The sequence below is a fragment of the Calonectris borealis genome, chromosome 12, assembly GCF_964195595.1.
Source record: "Calonectris borealis chromosome 12, bCalBor7.hap1.2, whole genome shotgun sequence".
In the NCBI taxonomy this organism is placed as follows: domain Eukaryota; kingdom Metazoa; phylum Chordata; class Aves; order Procellariiformes; family Procellariidae; genus Calonectris; species Calonectris borealis.
The window spans coordinates 270,933-290,532 of NC_134323.1; the positions used below are offsets into that span (position 1 = coordinate 270,933).

Consider the following 19,600-nt stretch of genomic DNA (forward strand, 5'->3'; position numbering starts at 1 on the left):
TTTGGGCTCTTCCCATGGCTGCTTCTGTTTGCCAGGAGAGCCAAAATTGGCCTGGAGATGAACCAAATCGTCTGCTGATGGAGGTTGCTACGTGCTTAGGGAAGCCAACAGGCATCTGTATGCAAAGGGTTACAGTTTTCATAGGGCTTTGGACACGCTTGGCACAAAATGGTGAATTTTCTTCTTCCTTCTGGCAAAAGTGCCCAAGGCATCCGTCCGGCACAGCTTGGGGGGACCAGGGCTGCACGGGCTGTGCAGGCTGAGAGGTGCTTCAGTCCTGGCGTGCGGCAGCACCTCTGCATCGAGCAGCTGTTGTAACATGCAACCAAAACGTGGGATCTGCCCTGGCCCTACCCCTGGCCTCTCGAAAATGTGCTACTCCCACTTCATCATCTCCCTTTCCCTGTTCCTGTTTCAGTTCATATTGTCCCTGGGGAACCTGAGGAGACTGACCTCATCCTGGAAGAGATTGATGACGACTGGATTAACGAAGCCACGTGTGAGATGATGGCCTGGGGTCGTGAGGCTCAGCTGGTGGCAGATGCTCGTCCCCTTCCCCCCATACAGGAGGAGCCTCAGGAAGAAGAAAACAGGTAGGAGAAGGGAGATGCTGTGGACAGGCAGCTCTGTGTGCTCTCCGGCCACCACCGTGGTGGCCATGGGAGGGGACAAGCATGTCCCTGTGCATCCCTTCTTGCCAGCACTGGCGGTGGGGCTGGCAGCAGGCAGCCGAGGTGCCCGTTTCCAAAGAGGGGGGCACCAGAAGGACCCAAAAGGCGTTTGAGCAAACATCCTTTCCTTCTGGTGTTGAGATTCGGGTGGGGCAGGCAGTGGCAGAGCCATGAATGCGATGCTTCACGTTGCCCTGCAGAGGACAGCTGAAGGATGCTCTGCTTAGGCTTCCCGTAAATAGATTTTGGCCCTAAGGCAAGAGGGTTTGGACCTCGTTCCCATCAACTGCACATCCAACTGTCACAACATGTGGAAATGGTAGCCTTCTCTGTATAATTCATCCTACTGCTTCCAAAAGAAACCCCTGCTGAGGTCCTCCGGAGGGCTGGGCAATGCGTTCAGAGCCGGGAGCGGGCTGCGTTGCAGCAGTGGGATAAGAGGTGTCCGTGCACATTCCCAAAGGGTTTGGGAGCCCCCCAAAACACTCCCAGCACATGTGCGGGGGAGGGTGAGCGCAGCGGTCCCCACCTCCGACATGGGCGATGCACGACTGCACTAAGCACAAGTGATGCCCAGAGCCATGTTCGCTCAGCAGAGCTCTCTTCTGCTCAGCCAGAAAACACTGGACTTGTTATAAAAATATTTTTCAGATTTTTTTTCCCCTTAGCATACGAGCCTGAGAGGCTGTGGGCAGCAAGCATGTTCTGTCCTGGAGGGTGGATTTCATTACCAGGGAGGTTTTGGTCTAAATCAGCAACAAGTGACCCCTAAGCACATCCTCTCCCCGTGCTGCAAGGGGAATTTGAAGGCTCTAGGACTCTGGTTTTGTGTTCCCGAAGTTTTTCCCGTTCTTCCTCCCAGGGCGGTGAAACAACGTATGCCCGGTGTGCCCAGGCGTGTGCCCCCCAGGATGTTGGCTGGGAGATGGAGGGAGAGCATCTCCGGCCAAAGGGGGTGTGGAGACTGGCTGTGCTCCTCTTGTGAGGTTCAGACATACTTCTTGGATTTTACCTAATGAGTTTCTCCTTCTCAGGCTGTGGTTGTGCTCCCTGAGCGCTGCCGAGGAGGAGGAGGAAGAGGAAAACAAGGAGGAGGGGGAGGAAGAGGAGAAGGAGGAGGAGGAGGAGGAGAAGGAGGAGGAGAAGGAGGAGGAGAAGGAGGAGGAGGAGGAGGAGGAGGAGGAGAGTGCGGGGTGAGTGGCTCCCGTTGCCTTTATGGCTTTGTTGGAAACGAGCGTGAACGCAGTTGTTGTGTCAGCTGCATTCAGAAGGCGGAGGGGCTGAAACACCCCCGGAGGAGAGAGCAGAGCTCCCCAGCCTGGCGGGGTGCGCCGGGGCGGGGTGCGCCGGGGCGGGGGTGCGCCGGGGCGGGGGTGCGCCGGGGCGGGGTGCGCCGGGGCGGGGTGCGCGCTTTCGCAAACCAGCTCGCCCCAGGGCTCGTTGCTGACGCGGCACCTGGTGACAGGCGAGAGTCTCCTGGTGACACGGGCTCCGTCTGCATCGCAGCTGCCCGTAGCAACCCCAGCCCCTGGCCATCCCCTCCCGTGGGGTCCGGCGGCTCGGCCCAGCAGGAGCCCCGGCTTGGGCCTTCACCGGGAGCCGGGAGCGCCCGGCTCCTGGAGGCGGTCCACGTTATTTAAAACCATATCCATTAATTCAGGGCAGTCGGGATTATTATGAGTATTACAGAGCTGAATTTAAAGACAGGAGTATGTGTTGTACCTGCAAATGCTACTTAATACAAGTAGGTATAATTTCACATTTTTTCCCTGTTGTAGAAAATAGTTGAGCTATTGTCAGCTGTTGTAGGTGGTGACTTTGGCCTATATGGTATTTAGAAAAATCTTTCTGCTTCAGTGGTTTGCTCTGATTTCACGTGAGATAAACATTTAGGGGTTTATTACCTAGTGCTGCAATATTATTCTCTGTTAATTCCTCTGAAGTAGCTAGATTTTCAGGAAGAAGCTGAAAACGCGTGATTATTCAGTGTTAAAACCATATCTTTTTGTTTCATCAAAATCTGTTCCTGGAGCTCCACTATAGAAACTTGAGCTTCAGTTGTTGGGTGAATGAGATGCTGCTCCATCCTTTGATGTGTTTGTCTGTTTACGGGAAAAGAGAGACAGCGACAGGTTTTCTAGATTAGGATGAAAAGACTTGCGATTGCATTTGAAGAGAGCCTAATTTAAAAAAAAAATAAGGGGGGGGGAGGAATGATTAAAAATGATTTTAAAAAGACCTTGGAAAATATCAGTTTTTCAAGACATGGAGATAAAAGAGAAAAAGCAGCCACTGCTTGTTACACACATCGTCTGACTTAAGACCTGCCAAGGATGCAGAAAGATGGTTTTTTCAATTTTCATGTATTTAGCTGTCTTAAAATTTTTTTCATTATCCCCAATCCCCGCTTTGTGTCTCTCGTGAGGAAAGAGCGAATCGGGAGATAAGTGCACAGAACAACGTGATGAGGCTTTTTTTTTTCAGTTGTAAAATTATATTAAACCAATAAAATCGATTTTGTGAGCCCCCTTTGTCAGAAGGGTGGAGCTGAGGTCTGCACGTGCTGCTGAAGGAAAATGAGAATTATGTGTCCTGGTGGTGTCTTGCACAGGCAAACATGGGATTCAGATGGTGCTTGCGGGGCAGCCCTGCCTGGAAATTAGACTCTCAGCTTTTTATTTGGCAAATTTTAATTATATGAGAAATTATTATGCACAGCAGGAGAAACATACTGCCTATATCTTTTTGCATATGTAATTTTTGCTTATGCATATGCAATGCCCTGCATTATTTATGCACCTCTCACCTGGTCTCCCACGTAGTATTTTTTCCAAGTCCTTCTAACCCAAGCAGCAATTATGGTTTTTGTACCACTACTGTATTAAACTAAGATTTCTGTGGTATCGTTCACCTGCAAATGAGGCTTGCAGCGCAGCTGGAGGAGTAGTGCTCCCCAAAACTGGGAGAGCCATGCATGTTCCCCACTGACGTGATGCCCCCCCGTTGACGTGATGCCCCCCATCCGCAACATGCACAACCTCAGAAAGGGCAAAAGCGAGCTCGGGCGCTTGTCTCTGCTTGATCCGTACCATCCAGACCCCTGCTCCAGTCGCCTTGTCTCACCGCTGACGAGGGTGCGGATGAAGTCGACTTTGTAGAGGAGGCCCTCAGGTTTGAGCAGCTGGAAGAAGCTGAGATAAGTGATCTCGAAGGTGCTTTTGTACAGGTACGGCATCGCTCCCTGCTTGGTCTGCAATGAGCTTTTGCTGCCCAGCGCATGCTGGGGGCTCAGGGCTTGTCCTTGGCATGGGACGGGCATTGGGAATGTTGCCTACCAAGATGTCCCCATCTCTGAACCTGGGACAGCAGCAGTAGCTGTGCCTCAAAGGAAGGATGCTTGAACAACAAGCTGAGAGGCTGGCGAATGGTCAGGGGATGTGGGGCACCCAATCAAGCTGCCAAATCTGCTCTTTTACTGACAGAGCAGGTCTTTTTCTCCTTAAAATGGCTTTTTTCATTTTGAAGGTGGAAGAGGAGACAGTTGAAGCTGCTGAAACCGATGCCGAAGGTATAATATGTAGCAGAGTAATGTCAAATCAGGATGAACCGAAGCAGGCAATGAGATGCCCGGCGAGGGGGAAGGTGCAGCTTCTCCCTCCCCGCTGCTCACTGTCTGGGAGCGGGCAGCTGAGTTTTCTGCAGCGTGGGCCTGTGTGGGCAGTCGGGGCTTTTCGCGAGCTTAAAGCATCCCGTGGGCGCACTGCGATGGCAATGTTGTCGTCAGCCGGAGCCAGCTCTGAAGGGCTGGTGCTTACGCGGTACTTAGTCTTGTTGATTAAGCAACCTCTGACGTGAAATAAGAGTTTCTCCTTCAGCTGAAGAATGTAGGGGGGGATAAAAAAGGATTTTCTCTAACACTTTGCTCAATTTGGGAAATAACTAGTGGCATAAAGTGCATTTTAATATAACCTTTTAGGAGGTAATGGGTTAGTAATGAAACTTAGGTGGTGAGCTCCCATCTCAGCCTGAGTGAGCGAAGGCAGGTCCTGCCATAATTCCACCGGTGTCAGGGGAGTTGCACAGGGGATGGCTTGACCTGAGCCCTGGTACAGGCTGGAGATTTCTCTGCTCACGCAGCCCTGCAGAGCACCCCAATCTTGCAGCGATGCTAGAAAAGCACGTGGTAGGATGCTCACCACCGCTGCTACCAACATCCGTGAGCGGCGGGCGGCAACAAAAACCCCAGCAGCCTTGCATTTCTCTGCGCTGACATAACTGTCCCGTCTCAAACCACTCTGTGTTTTATTGCAGCTTCAGATGCCTTGTCCTTTGCTTGAAGCACCTAGGCGCCTAGCAGCATGTCCAAGCGTGCCCGAGACGTCGAGCTAGATTGGCTGGTGCACGACAAGCCGCTCGACGGCGGGGACGCCTCCCCTCCCGGCCGCGGCGCGCTAGAGCAGCTCCCCAATGTCCCCAGCTACCGAGCCACCGCTGCCTCCCGCATCCCCGTCCTTGTCACCAAAAAGGCAAAGGCTGGAGTTGTCAACCCCAATTTTTGCAATGAGGAGCAATCCCCCCTAGGTATTAGAGATGTCGGCTTTGACGATGGACTTGCGTAGCTTGAGGGGGGCGAGGGGTTATTCCTGGAGTAGTTGCTTTTTGTTGCTTTTTTGGGAAAAAAATAAATAAAAGCGCGCTTCATGTTGCAGCACAGGGGCTGGGGAACAAAATTCATGTTTTTTCTGCTTCCGCCTCATCACTATGTGTCTTTTCTAGCTAACCCCTAGAGAGCGATTGCAAATACCTGTAAATGATATGCTGTATGTTTTGACCTGCATGGCCAAAAACTGTCCTGAAGGACCTGCAGGCAGAGGGTTAAATATCCGCTGCACACAACAGTTTTCTCCTTAGCATTCGCGTAACCCACTCGTACTAAGAGGACAGTAAGACGGAGGTTTGCTGTTTACAGTTTTCTGCCTTTTAACCCAGAAGTACAAATTATGTCTCTGTAACTTTGCTTTGCTTTGTTTTTAACCAGCAAGCCGAATTCTGCTGCTTTTCCTTACGTGCAATGGGATTTTAACTTTGCAACCCAAACAGGCCTTTTCTCGGTGATTTGGTCGAGCCACCCTCTGATCCACTGGTCCCACATCAGCATGGGGCAGGAGGAGGGCACAGGGACTTTCAGACATCTGAAAACCTCCCTTAGAAGAAATTCTGCAGGAACTCATTGCATTTTGTTATATAGCGAAGAAAAGGGGCACCACTTCACAGCCCGGCCGGCTGCAGGGTCTAGCCAAGATAACCCCCAGCGCCATTTCTCCCTTGGGCCGTTGGCATCTCTCCCTACCCACTATAAACATCCAAGCTTTCTGCTTCTAACCTTCCTTGTGGCAGGAAGCAATTATTACCTCTGCAAAAGAGAGAGGCCATAAGTGCTTATTTACATAGTGCCTTGTTCTGCATGAAAAGCAAACGCTCGTGTAATTTGGAGCTTGCATGATCCATACGTTTCTGTTCAGAAGACCCAGGAGATTTTCTAGACCCTAGGAGGCAGGTTTGCAGCTGGAAATCCTGGGTGTCTGCTTAACACCTGCAGCTGGTAATCCTCATCTCCATCATTTTCCGAACCATGGGGACCCAACGCTCACACGGAGTAGTTGCAATCGCTGCAGGCTGGGAAAGCAGAAGGGAAGCAGGTGGCCCTTCTTACAGTGTTAAAAACTGGGCAAAAAAGAGAAAGAAATGCTCCGAACTGTTAGGAGAAAGGAGCGCTGGGCGAGAAGGGAATGGAGAGAAAAGGAGAGTCCTTCCAGCACGCTGCAGGGTTTGGGGGCAGCTCCGCGGAGGCAATGGGGCTTGGGGATTCATCCGGGCTGCAGGCTGGGCCCTTCACCCCTCTCACCTGCGATTATTGTCCTTCTCCACGGGCCAGGTAATTACCCCACCGTGGACATCAAGGATGCGGACAGTGGAGGCGATGCTGTGGAGAACAACGGTACCCACTTACCGGTGCCCACCGCCGGCGCTCCCAACATGCTGGCGGTGCCCGGCACGGCGCCGGCATCCCCCAGGTATGGCTCTGCCCTGGCGCGGTCCCCGGCTCCTGGGGGTCTCACCCCCCCGATGGTGTCGGTACAGGGAAATTAATTCAACCATGTGGAGCAACCCGTTCCTGGCAGGTTTGGACAGTGAGCTGGGGCAATGAGGGTGCGGCGGGTGTCACCCCCCATGCAAGGCAGGGGAGATGCCAAAAGCCTTGCCTCTTGTTCGCATTTTTTAATTAAACAGTTAAATTTTGTTTAAAGCTTTTGGGGGCCAGGGACAGATCTGTGTGTCCTCTTGGAGATGGGTTCGATCCTCAGGTCATGATCAGATCCCATTTGTCTGCTGACACAAGTGTCTGCGCTCCCAAATTCAGAACGCGAGGGGTCTGCGTGCGGGACGCGGGCCTTCGTCATAAAACCCAACAATTTTCTTCTTGCGTTTTTGCTGGAAGGGTTTGCAGCATCTCCCCCCTGGCTTTGCACTTTCAGATCAAGGATGCTCGGAGAGGGGGAGGATTAAAACTGAGCTTTAAAATGAGGCTGGAGGAAGCTGATGGTTTTTTGCTTGTTGGGGTTTTCTGAGGCTCATTCTTGAAGAGGATTAAAAATAAAAACCAAGGTGTTTTATTCTGTGCTGAAAACCAGGTGTAATATTCATCCTCGCTTAATAGTTTGGATCTTTTAGTAAACAAGCTCCTGGAGGAATTGAAACTAAAATGACAAAAAAGTCCATAACCCAGTCTGTTGAACAGCTTTTTAAACTGCAAAAACAGAACCCAAGGAGCCATATGAAATACCTGCAGTGCAAATACTGACAGCGTTAAGAGGCCGGTTATTTAAAGCCTGCTGAATCTCACTGCCTTTTTTTCTATTAGCCCAGCAACGCAAATTTTCCTGTGACAAGAATTTCGTCACTGGAGAGCGGTCGAGGCTCACATCCTCAGCCACAGAGCGCTCAGGATCAGTCCGGGGAAACACCTTTGGCAGTCGCTGCTCGGGATGCGTTTTTCTCCCTTGGGTTAATGAACCCAGGGTATTTTTCTGAGACGGAAAAGTCCATGTTTTCTAGTTCCATCAGCAGGTGCGGCAGCTCTTGCTTTGAATCAGGGTCAAGGTGATGGGCTTTCTCTTATGCCTTCAACCGACATAGAAAATGGACAACAATTAGATTAACGCCCATGTCATGCATCCCAGCACATCTTGGGCATCTTTGGAGCCCAGGACCCAGCAACCCAAAGGCACAACCTTAGTTTATTTAGATCCACTTACCTATGTACAGTTCTGTCCCTGCCATCATTTTTTGTCAAGTCTTTTATCAAGATCTTATTGTGGCCTTTCAATATGTTAGGGGGGGCTTATAAGAAAGGTGGAGAAAGACTTTTTACCAAGGCCTGTAGTGACAGGACAAGGGGGAATTGTTCTGAACTGGCAGAGGGTAGGTTTAGTTTGCACATAAGGAAGAGATGTTTTACGATGAGGATGGTGGGACACTGGACCAGGTTGCCCAGAGAAGCTGTGGATACCCCATCCCTGGGAACATTCCAGGTCAGGTTGGACGGGGCTTTGAGTCAACCTGATGTAGTGGGAGATGTCCCTGCCCACGGCAGGGGGTTGGACTAGATGACCTCTAAAGGTCCCTCCCAACCCAAACCATTCTGTGATCCTATGGTTCCCCAGTAGAGCTATTTTTTGCAGCACCTCAGTTTTCTCATGCTATTTTCTACCAATTTCGTAAAAGCAGGTTGTGTATTTGCAGTTACAAGCAGGTTGTATATGCAGTATGGGCATATGAACCTTTCTGCCATGTCTCCAGGTAGCGTCTTTCAAGACAACACTGGCCATCCCTTGGTAGAGCTGGAGATTTTTAAAAGCAAGCAACTCCTGTTTTGCTAGATGAAATAAAATTTCATCATTCTGAACCAGAAGGAAAATGCGCGGCTCCGGCTGGTGTTTTCAGAGGAAGAGAACATTAACTCTGCATTGAGCCATCATCCATTTATCCTACGTCACTTCTGTTGGCCACGGTCTTGAGTTTTTCCTGTGTGGGGCTGTGAAGGATTAGGGTTAACGTTGTTTAGACAGAGTCACGAACGACTTCACTGCAAATGGGCCACACGTTGTCTAACTGGTGCCTGGAAACAGGCTCTTGCAGGTGATACATCGGACGATGCCGTATGGGCAGGGCCCCTGCGAGGGACCCTGTGCATCCCACTTTGCTCCAGACGGGCGCAGGACAGCCTGGTGCTTGTGGCCGCAGCTTTCCAAGGCATTGAAAACAGAACAATGTTTAGGCTGCGACGGGGTCTTCCATCGCGGCTGGCTGTTCAGTGGATGGTTGCGTGGTGGTCGGTGCTGCAGAGCTACCCGAGCATAGCTGGAGGCTTCGCTTCTGGGCAGCGTCGGGGCAGCGACCCACAGTCCACACCAATGGCCAAGCCCAGGCAGCAGCTGCTGGCCTCGTGTTGCTCACCCTACAGCTTTATTTAGGCAATTGCACTCTCCACCTGGTCTCTTGAGCTGGCAATTTACATTTTTATTGCTTGTATTCAAATCCTTTCACTCTTGGCTTCCTGCATATTTGTGCAAGGGGGTTCGTGCAGCTCTTTGTACCTGTGCTGTGCATTTCTACTTCTCAATTTATTTATTATTCATTTATTATTTATTTATTTATTTACCTTTAGCTTTCATTTGGTCTACGTGCACTCCTCCTCTTCACTAGCTATGTGTCTCTTGGGTCACTTTGTATCGTAGGAGATGCAGTTTGAAGCCTTCATGCATTAATGCAAAAAAAATCTGGCTTTTAATGCCATTCTGACCCACGGTCTGGAGGTCCTGTCCCAAAAAATGTCCCTTGCAGCTGGAACGTATCAAAGGGCCGAATGTTTTCCAGGGGATTATCACACAGCTTCCTTTTTTCCCATGGATGGCTGAGAAACTGCTAGATCTGCCAGAGTTTTGGACTTAGGGTTGCACATACATGAGCTTCTCCATGGCACTTAACGTAACATCCCAGGTTCCCTCTAAGCCCTTCACCCACCAGTTTCCAAAATCTGCTGAAGTTTGCGTTGCTTTTTGGGTAGCTCCTGCTCCTTCTCACATCCGCATCTACTGGGAATGCAGGTGAACTACAGGCACCACGGAATATTGAGAGATGTCTCCTGCGCCTCTGGAATTCAGCCTTCCTGGGGACGTTCATCTCCTTTTACATCTTTCCGAGGGCATCCATCAATCTGAAGCAAAAAGAGGCATTTTTTCCCAGATGGATGCTGACACACAAAGCTTTGCATGTACTCGGAGGGTGACCACGTGAGCTCTGTGGCCCGTGGGGAGCCATCCCACAGGCAAAGAGGGGGGACGGCAATACCCTCTCTACAGGGTCCCTCTTACAGAGCAAGAGGCCATTGGGTCGATGTAGGCATCTTGGGCTTGCTCATGGATGAGGATGGGCAGTGGGGCAGCGTGGTGCCCCAAGGGGGCAGGGGCAGGGGAAGGGCAGCTGGAGACTGGTGAGAGGCCATGGATGTTGTCCTAACAACATCATGGACCTTGGCAGGGCTATTTCTCCAAACTGATGTGGTTTTGGGAACCTCTCCATCCACATCTAAGGGTACTTTAACAGGGGGGTTGGTGGTTTTCTTCTGCCCCTGTGCTGCGCACTTGGGGAATGAAGGTTTCGCTGGTCTTGTTCATCTGCTCCCCTTCCCAGCAGGGCACGCCTGAGAGCCATCGAGGCTGGAGGCAGGTGGGTTCATCATATTTGGCTTTCTTCAGGAGACTTGTGATGGCAGGACGACTTCTCTCGGCGTCCTGCTTGCTCCTGCTCCACACGCAGCACCGAGCCATTTTGCACCAGGGGCAGTGAAATCCTGGTTAATTCAGAGCAACAGCTGTGGTGGCAGAAGACAATTTCTTTGTTGCAGTTAAAACGCTGAACTGGACTGCGGGTTTGCAACCCAGATTTTTGCCGAGATTGTCATCTTCATATTCAGATCTCTTTCTGCCGCGTTGCTTGCCCACGTGTAAGGAAGTTGTCCCAGAAACCTGTCTGTGCCAAAGGGAGCCACCAGCCGTGTTAGGACACATCTTCTAGGAAGACATCAGCTGCCGCTGGCTCAGCATCGCCAGGGCAGCTCCTTTTGAACCCGGAGCCGTTCTTGGCTGTTGTACTTCGCAGGTGTGAGCAGCCATTAGAGGGTCCATGTTGCGTACCCGCGGCTCTGCAGTTCGCTCTTTGTCTCAGAGGTTTAAGGTGCTATGGAGCCAGCTCAGAGCCAGGCGGTGTCCAGTGCCCTCCCTTTTTTCCAGATTTCTCTTTCTTGCTCCACCTTACTGGTATTGCATTTTCCTTGCCTGCCTCTCGAAGTGCAGTGGCGTGATGGTGCAGCACTGGGGCTGAGCATGGAGCGGTGCCTGCCCTCCGTGCACCTCACCAGGTGCCCAAAATGGGTTGCAAAATGGGCCAGGTGGCTGCATGCCCATGCAGCCGTGGGCTCGGTGGTGCCCAGGAAGGAACAGGGCTTCAGCAGCAAAGGAGCAGGGTAGTTTGCTCCCATTGACTTCAAGGCAACGCCAAAAATTAGGGGAAAACTGACCCTTGTAGGAGAAAGGGAAGAGGAAACAGATGAGACCTGGGAGGAGGAGGAGGAGGGAGAGGAGCTGGCTGAAGACGGGGGACAAGCTGAGCCTTGGTCGCTGTGTTTGTGTCCACAGGAGGAAGCTGCTGGCCCCGGCGGATGGTCTGGACGAGGGACTGGTGAGCCAGTCCCCCAGCCGAGCACTGCTGGGCTGCGACGAGGAGCAGAGGGAAAGGTGCGTGGTGAGACCGAGGGGCTCCGATCAGCCAGGCTCCCAGGGTTTGGATCCTGGGGCTAGGGTGGAAATAGCAAAGATCCTAGAAGCGCTCGGATACCAAAGAGAGAGGGAGCCGTGCCCGCAGCGGGTCTAGCACTGTATAACAAGTAATGCACTCCCTTTCCAAAAAAAATGATCGTGATGCTCCCTGGAGCAGGAACTGCGCTCCTGTTTTTCTTGTATCCAGGTAGAAGTATTCTCCTTAAGACCAGGTTTAACCACAGAGAAGATGCACCTTTGATCTACGCTATAGCACTATGGGGACACCTTGTTTTTACTGATTGTGGAGAAATAACCTTTTTCTTCCATGTGCATCACGCATCCCAGGTCCTGGCTTCCCTGCAGCCCCGGGGGACAGCCTTGGAGGGAGCTGCCCTCCCCGGGAAGCAAAGTCTTGGGGAGGGTCTGCACCTCCACACGGTGCAGGGTTTTGCCTTCTTCCTGGGCAGAAATCTTTGTGCCAATTATCACAACGAACCATCCGGGAGCTACAGCAAACGAGCTTGTTTTTGTCCTCCCTCGTAGTGATGCTTATCAGTCGTGCTAGGTAAAGCATCCTGGTCTGAATCCAACCTAGTTTTAATAAAGAGGCTGAAAAGAGACGATATAGTTTATAAATTCAGGGGCTTGGTGCACATTTTCACCCCATAGTTCTTCCAAAATCTTCCTCTCCCAAGCACATGCAATCCAGCCTGGGATCTTGGTGCTTCCCAAGCGCCTCTGAGGGCATCTCACACCCCAGGGCAAGGATGAGGCTCAGGCTGGTGCTGCTTCGTGGTATTTTACTGAAACCACCTTCACTTGCATTCTTCTGATTACACAATAGCCAAATAAATACGGGTAAATCCTAATTCAGGATCCTGTAGGTTAAAAAATGGGTCATGAACCTGCCCTTGGGCTTTCCTTCCTGCATGAAATGCCTGACGGTCTCCTCGCAGCCTGCCCGAGCGCATCGGTTCAGCCACGAGCCTGAGCAGTGCCGTCATCAACACCCGGCTCCAGGAGCTGGTGAAGCTCTTCAAAGAGAGGACCGAGAAGGTGAAGGAGAAGCTGACCGACCCCGATGTCACCTCGGACGACGAGAGCCCTACGGCATGTGAGTTCGAGTGGGGCTGGGAGCGTTTAACTGGTGCGTCCCCACACCTGATGTGTTTGCAGGGAGACAGCTGCTTTATTAACAATTTAAAGGCCTTAAAACAAATTGTCGTGAGATGTTTTTCTGCCCTTTAAAATAACTGTGTGGCCTTTCCCAGCCCCCGCCAAGCTGGGGCCTGCGGCAGCACCGGTGCCTCCCCTGGGAGGGGAGCCGGAGGGGGACAAGCCGGCGGGGGACGAGCACTACTGCGAGATGCTGTGCTGCACGTTCAAGTACCGGCCCTGGCTGGTCCGCCTGAAAAACTACCAGTTCCCCAGCAGCATCGACCCGCTCACCAGTGAGTGATGGCGCACGGCCACGTGCCCGGGCTGGGGGCCAACTGGCCGGGGCCGGGGGAGAGGGGGTAAGGAGGGGAGCAGGCGAGGAGGTGTAGAAGATGAGACCTTGTCGGGAAGGGAGGACAACTAAGCAAGGAGCAACGTAGCTTACACCTGTCTACTGAAAAAGCAGAGTTTAAAATTCCCTTGCAAGGCACAGACTTTCCTAAGTACTTCCCGATGGCTGTGGGTGTCAGGAGCACGACCAGGCAGGGAAGGGGCTTTTCAGGCTTTTTAGTGGGCAAATGCTGTCCCTGTGGTGTGGACACCCCAAATGACAATAAAAATCTCAAAAGAAAAATCCACTGTCCAGGGGACACCCCCCAGGAACCCAGCTCCTTCCTTAGTCCTTGCTATTTCACAGCCATTTCAGAGCCTCCAGGCTCCGGCAGCCAGCAGTCGGCTCAGCACAGCCTCAGGGGGGAAAAAGCAAAGCAAGAAAGTCGGTATTGTGGGAGCAAAGCAAAAGCGAACCTAGTTGAACCTGCAAAGTCAGAAGAGGCTTTCAGATAAAAAGCAACGCGCTCTGCCACCAGTGGTATTCACTTTGCATCTAGAGCCCAGCCTGCCTGCAATTAAATGCTGTCGATAAGAGACCTCCTGCAGGTTTCCTCCTTGCACTCAGGGCAGGTCAGGGGCTGAAAACCCCTTTGCGTAGTGGATTCACACGGCCGAGGGACGCGCGCCCCGCTAATCGTGGTGCGGTTCCCTGTGCGCAGACCTGATGTACGTGCTGTGGCTATTCTTCGTTGTCATGGCCTGGAACTGGAACTGCTGGTTGATCCCCGTCCGCTGGGCTTTCCCCTACCAGACGCCGGCAAACATCCACTACTGGCTGCTCATGGACTACCTCTGCGACTTCATCTATCTGCTGGACATCCTCGTCTTTCAGACCCGGCTACAGTTTGTCCGGGGAGGAGACATAATAGTGAGTGGCAGCACACCGTGTCCCACTGCTGGGGACCAGCTGCGGGGACCTCCCATCCCCTTCACCCCGAGTGGCATGGGTAGTGCTGGTCACTGATCTCTGAATCGAGCTCTCCAAGATCTCCCACCACGGCCATCGCCACCAGGGCCATGTCCGTTCTTGCAAGACTGCAAGCATCTCCTGCCATGTAGTGGATAAGCTGGCCGTCTTTTTGTCCACCAAACGTATTTTCCCCCTAAATACCAGCCCATCTAGAAAGCATGTGATCCATAGTGGCCCCGTTCCTGGGTAGGGATGCTCAGAGAGTGCTGCTCTGCGGGGCGGTCCTGCCGGTGGTGCGGTGAGGTGCCCGCCGACTGGCTCTGGCGCAGCCGTACGCTGCTAACCGTGAGCAGATGGCGTAATAAACTCTGGGTTTAATTTTCAGGAGCACAGCTAGGCAGAATGCATTAGCGATATGACAAAAGCGATTGCAATCTGAATGCATGGATCATGCGCCTGAGATAAGTGAAAGCCCTTGATTTCGTTTCCATATTCAATTAAATAAGCTGTGAAAAATAAAACCTTGAGGGTACAGCTTTCCCATTGCCCATGCAAATGCTCAGACAGGGAGGTTTCTCCTGTAAACGGTGATTTTTGTGGTGCTGGCGCTGCAATGTGCTTTCTCTGGGATGCAAAACGAGCACAAGATGTCCCAAGATAGGATGGGAAGATGGCTTACGGCCAGGTCTTCTTCTGCTCCTTTTGCTCTGCTTCCCTTCCCGGGCATGAAGGGAGCATCTTCCCTGCCGTGGTGCGGAAGAGGAAAGCCAGGCATGACCACGTTGGCCATGACTTTCCTTTCTGTAAGCAATGATCAACCTTCTTCTCTCTCTCTTCCTCCTATTCCCAACCAGACCGATAAAAAGGCCATGAAAGAGAACTACCTGCGATCGCAACGCTTTAAGGTTCGATGTAATTTTATTTATTAATCTGAATCTCTAATCTGAACCATGGCTTGCAGCTTCACCCACCACACCTGCAGGTCCCCACAGAGGTTTCTTTCTTTATGCGGATTTCAGATGGATGTGGTGTGCCTCCTGCCCCTGGATTTCTTCTACTTCAAAGTCGGTGTCAACCCCCTCCTGCGTTTTCCTCGCTGTCTGAAGGTGAGTTGGAGCTTACAAAATCAGGCAAAACACCAGTTGCAGTGGACGTGAAGGAGTCCCACGCTGGTTGGGGTAAGCCATGGCTTGTTAGACTCATCGATGATGACAAGAGGATTGTAAAATGGATGGGAAGTCTCGTCCTGAAGGCTTTGCGGGGCTGTCGGTCAAACACTTCATTTCAATCCTAAAACACGGTCACATTTGAATAGAAGGGCACTTATAGATGGAGCCAAATCTGTCCATGGCAGTTCGTGTTGCAGAGGGGCCGCAGGAGGGGAGCGGAGGGTGAGTGGGGTTTTACGGGGATGTAACTCTCCCGGCGGGGGCTGCGGGAAGCTGGAGCACGCTGCTTTCCTTCTCCTCCCAGTACATGGCCTTCTTCGAGTTCAACAACCGCCTGGAGGCTATCCTGAGCAAGGCGTACATCTACAGGTGAGGGGCAGGGAGGGAGGGAGAGAGCGTGGAGTCGCTGTTTGCGGCTGGGGAAGAAGGTTCACTTTGGTGTGCACCGTTCTCACTTATTTCCCCACTGTCCCTGGACCGGCTGACACGGGCGTTGGCTGATGCAGGTGGGATGTGGGGGTCCCGCAGCCTGCGTGGGTAGGATCACCTCTCCCCGACCCAGCAGGGACAGGGGTGCTGGCCGTGAAGAGGAGCCAGCGGGGGATAAGCTGCTTTTTCTGCACTTCTGGAGCTGCAGGGCTGCGGGAGGGAGCAGCGGGGCCGCGCTTCTGGGTGCTCTGTGGTTCCTGCGTGGGCAGGACCTGCACGGGCAGCACGCGGCTCATCGCCTTGAAGTTCCTAGTGATGCCGGGGGGGATCTGATGTGTTTCTCCCAGCAGACACCCTATCATCTTCCCTCCTGCTCCCCCCTGGTTTTTTGCAGAGTGATTCGGACCACTGCCTATTTACTGTACAGCTTGCACGTGAACTCCTGCCTCTATTACTGGGCATCAGCCTACGAAGGACTGGGCTCTACCACCTGGGTCTACGATGGGGAAGGAAACAGGTACAGGAAACAAGGGTCCTCATGTAGCACAGCTCGCTGTGACGAGCTGGAAAAGAAGGAAGGTACTAGGATGCAGCTGGGTTCATAAAAACCCCTGAAGCAAAGGGTTGGGGGTGCCAGGAGAAGATGCGGAGCCACAGAGAATGACGGGGACAGGAGGGGTGGGATGTGCAGTAATATACGGTGCTGCAAGACGAGGAGGCTGCAGCTGGGCTGAGATGGAAAGCAATGGCAGGTCGAAGAGGCGGAAAAACTGGGAACCTGGTGCTGGGAAACAAGGAAACGCTCCCTGGCTGAGCGGGATGGCAGTGTGAGCCCTGACCTGCTGCCAGGCCGGGATGGAGGTTTGAGGCTGTGCTTGGAGATGGGGGGCTGCGCTTTGAACCTAAGGGCTCAATGCAGCATCACTCCCCCCACGCAATCGGGTCCTAGGTGCCATGTGTCAGACCCCTTGGCCCAGCCCAGCACCCTCATTCCCAGGACAGTGGCCACACCGTCCTCTCGCCGTGGCAGTTACAAGTACACATAAACGCTCATTGCACTGTCGGTGGTGGATGCCACAGGGGGAGCACTCGGCTCACAAGCTTGAACGCTGCCTCGTGGTGAACGCCCACGCCTGCAAGTTTTACAACATGGGCAAAATACGTTTGAGTAACGTTTAACTAATTTAGCACCATGCAGTAAGTGAGAATTTCCTGGAAAAAGATATGGGCCAGGGCATTAAAGACTTACCGTGAGGTGTGGCTGTAGGTGGGGACGAGTGACTGTCACCCAGTCAGCCTTAGTGCAGGTGTTGCCTTCCCTTTGAGTGCTCAGCTTCCCAAGTGAACGTTACTGCTATATAGTTATTTTCTGTGACATACATATCTATGCCTATCTCTAGCTGTAACTATAACATCCAAGGGACTGCCCAAGACCGGTGAATCAAGAATTCACTCGACATCTCCTGAGTCCCATGCCGACAACTTGCTCACAAACCCTTTTTTCCCCTGACTATTTCTAAAAGTGTAAACGTTGCTGAAAATGCGTTGCTGGTTTATGTAGTGGAGCTGTAAGAAGCAGAAAATGGGAGTAGCCAGAGCAGCTGAGCATCCCACACAGAGGTTTCTGGAGGGTCCCTGTGTCCTCCTGCTCCTGTAGCATCTCCAGATGCAGGTGTGGTGGGGAGTCTGCAGCCCCTTAATTTTCCCTTCATCACCTGTAATTACTCTCGGCAGGCTCTGGCTTGCCATGGCCAGAGGATGTGAACTCGGTACCGAGGGGTGAAACAGGCCTTCACACCAGAAACGCCTTCAAAGCTGCCTCCTCTTTTCCTCCCAGCTATATCCGCTGCTACTACTGGGCAGTCAAAACCCTCATCACCATCGGGGGCCTGCCGGACCCCAAGACGCTGTTCGAGATCGTCTTTCAGCTGCTGAACTACTTCACAGGCGTCTTTGCTTTCTCCGTCATGATAGGGCAGGTGAGCAGGAGTCGTGTGGGGTTCCCAGCCTCACGTGGGGAAGGTTTCGGTGGGGTTGGTCCACAGGTTTGTATCTCCAAGTTTGTCTTCCCCATGCAAGGACCTGCTCTGCATTGGGGGAAGACAAAAAGTATTTGGCAGATGCTATTAGGACTCAGCATACGTGCTCTAGACTGCTTAACCTGTGTGACGGATAAGTGACAGCAATTAAAACATGTCTTCCACCCCTTCCTCCCATTCAGATGAGAGATGTGGTTGGCGCCGCTACCGCAGGGCAAACTTACTATCGGAGCTGCATGGACAGTACCATTAAATACATGAACTTCTACAAAATCCCCAAAACTGTTCAGAACCGGGTGAAAACGTGGTACGAGTACACGTGGCATTCGCAAGGCATGCTAGGTGAGATCCAACCACTCCAAGGGTCAACGCTTGCACCGCATGTGTTTTACTGCGGTTGCTTTGCAGAGCTGAAACATTACTGTCAAATAGCACCACAGTTTCAGGGCAGGGGGTGGCTTATTTTACTCTTTGCTATACGGGCTTGTTTGCCCACCGGTAGAGTATATAGGCTGCCACCGGCTCACAGCACCTTGGTGACCCAGCATCACTCATAGTGCACCGAGTCCAGCATCCTACCTGCTGGTCCCTGGGGAGAGGGCAGGGACTGGCAACCGCTGGCCAGAGCGTGTCCTACAGCAAACCCACTAGCTCACCCTACCAGTAAATCATCAGGCAGGACCTCTGCGCCCGCTCTCCTGGCCAAGAAAGATGCTGGCTTGGGCTTACCGGCCTGTCTCTGAGAGCCGTCAGGGCAGGGATAACGCGAAGGGTGGCTCTCCATCACCCGTTGGCTTTAGACCTGCAGGTTGCTGGGCGGGCAGAGGCTGGAGGAGACCCTTCTGTGTGAGCTGGCTCCTGCCCTCTGCCACCAGAACGTGGGCTCCTTTCCCACTGCCACGCCAAGGACACGCTCTCGGATCAAGTGCTGGAAACAGCCACCTTTCTGCTTTGTCTCACAGATGAATTAGAGCTGCTGGTGCAGCTGCCGGACAAGATGAGGCTGGACATCGCCATCGACGTGAACTACAACATCGTGAGCAAAGTGGCCCTTTTCCAGGTACCTTCTGCACCGCGGGTCCTGGCTGGTGGAGCCTGGCGTGCCCGCACAGACTAACGGCGCTGTTGGCTCTGTTTCGGCTCAGGGCTGTGACAGGCAGATGATCTTTGACATGCTGAAGCGGCTCAGATCGGTGGTCTACCTGCCTAATGACTACGTGTGTAAGAAGGTAATGAGGCGCTCGGGTGCCCTCCCATCCCCAGTGTTGTGGCCGGGCTGTGCAGGGCACTAGGAGCAATCCAGAGTGGGGAAAGCCAGGCCTGGCCCATCACCGTGGCATCCAGCCGCTTCACAGGGAAGGAGTTCAGAGCGAAAACATCCTCGGTGGCAGCTGGTCTTGTGCAAAGACTGACCTCTTCTGCTGCAGCCATGAACAGCAGGAGAGATGGGAAGAGCCTGCCCAGCTGGAGGAGACTTTGGGATGCTTAGATGAGGATGCTGGGGAGTGAGCACCATCAGGACAAAGTGTTTTGAGAGCTTGGAGAGGGCAGTATGGTCGTGAGGGTTTCCAGCAAGATGCAGGTTGGGGCACCCATAGGGTCTCCCTGTTTCTGGGCACCCCATGCAGCACCCATCTTCACTGCAGGGAGAAATCGGCCGCGAGATGTACATCATTCAGGCGGGACAAGTGCAGGTGCTGGGGGGACCCGACGGCAAAACCGTGCTGGTGACTCTGAAAGCTGGATCTGTGTTTGGAGAAATAAGGTGAGTGAAGCACTGCCAGGGAGCTGGGGAAATACAGCTTGCGGGCTCTGGGCACGGAGGCTGGGAGGTGGGGAGATCAGTAACACCCGCGTTAATCTTTGTGATTGAAAGCCATGAACACTGAGCAGCGTCTGCGACACAAATTACAGCTTTTTTTCTTAGAGCTTTTCCACTATTTTTGTCATC

The 19,600-nt window shown here is 52.7% G+C and overlaps 1 protein-coding gene across 6 annotated transcripts in view; it reads left to right on the top strand.

Moving 5' to 3' along the window:
* The window catches only part of CNGB1 (cyclic nucleotide gated channel subunit beta 1), a 40,888-nt gene that overhangs the window by 16,437 nt on the left and 4,851 nt on the right, over positions 1-19,600 (top strand). For all 6 annotated transcript variants that reach the window (XM_075160743.1, XM_075160746.1, XM_075160744.1 and 3 more), the window contains 18 exons: positions 419-593; positions 1,706-1,864; positions 3,768-3,897; positions 4,197-4,239; positions 6,607-6,745; positions 11,429-11,527; positions 12,508-12,665; positions 12,823-13,002; positions 13,762-13,970; positions 14,867-14,917; positions 15,032-15,118; positions 15,486-15,550; positions 16,005-16,127; positions 17,448-17,589; positions 17,832-17,991; positions 18,612-18,709; positions 18,795-18,878; positions 19,296-19,414. In XM_075160743.1, coding sequence (XP_075016844.1) covers positions 419-593; positions 1,706-1,864; positions 3,768-3,897; positions 4,197-4,239; positions 6,607-6,745; positions 11,429-11,527; positions 12,508-12,665; positions 12,823-13,002; positions 13,762-13,970; positions 14,867-14,917; positions 15,032-15,118; positions 15,486-15,550; positions 16,005-16,127; positions 17,448-17,589; positions 17,832-17,991; positions 18,612-18,709; positions 18,795-18,878; positions 19,296-19,414 — 2,221 coding nt within the window. The remainder of the gene's footprint in view (positions 1-418; positions 594-1,705; positions 1,865-3,767; positions 3,898-4,196; positions 4,240-6,606; positions 6,746-11,428; positions 11,528-12,507; positions 12,666-12,822; positions 13,003-13,761; positions 13,971-14,866; positions 14,918-15,031; positions 15,119-15,485; positions 15,551-16,004; positions 16,128-17,447; positions 17,590-17,831; positions 17,992-18,611; positions 18,710-18,794; positions 18,879-19,295; positions 19,415-19,600) is intronic.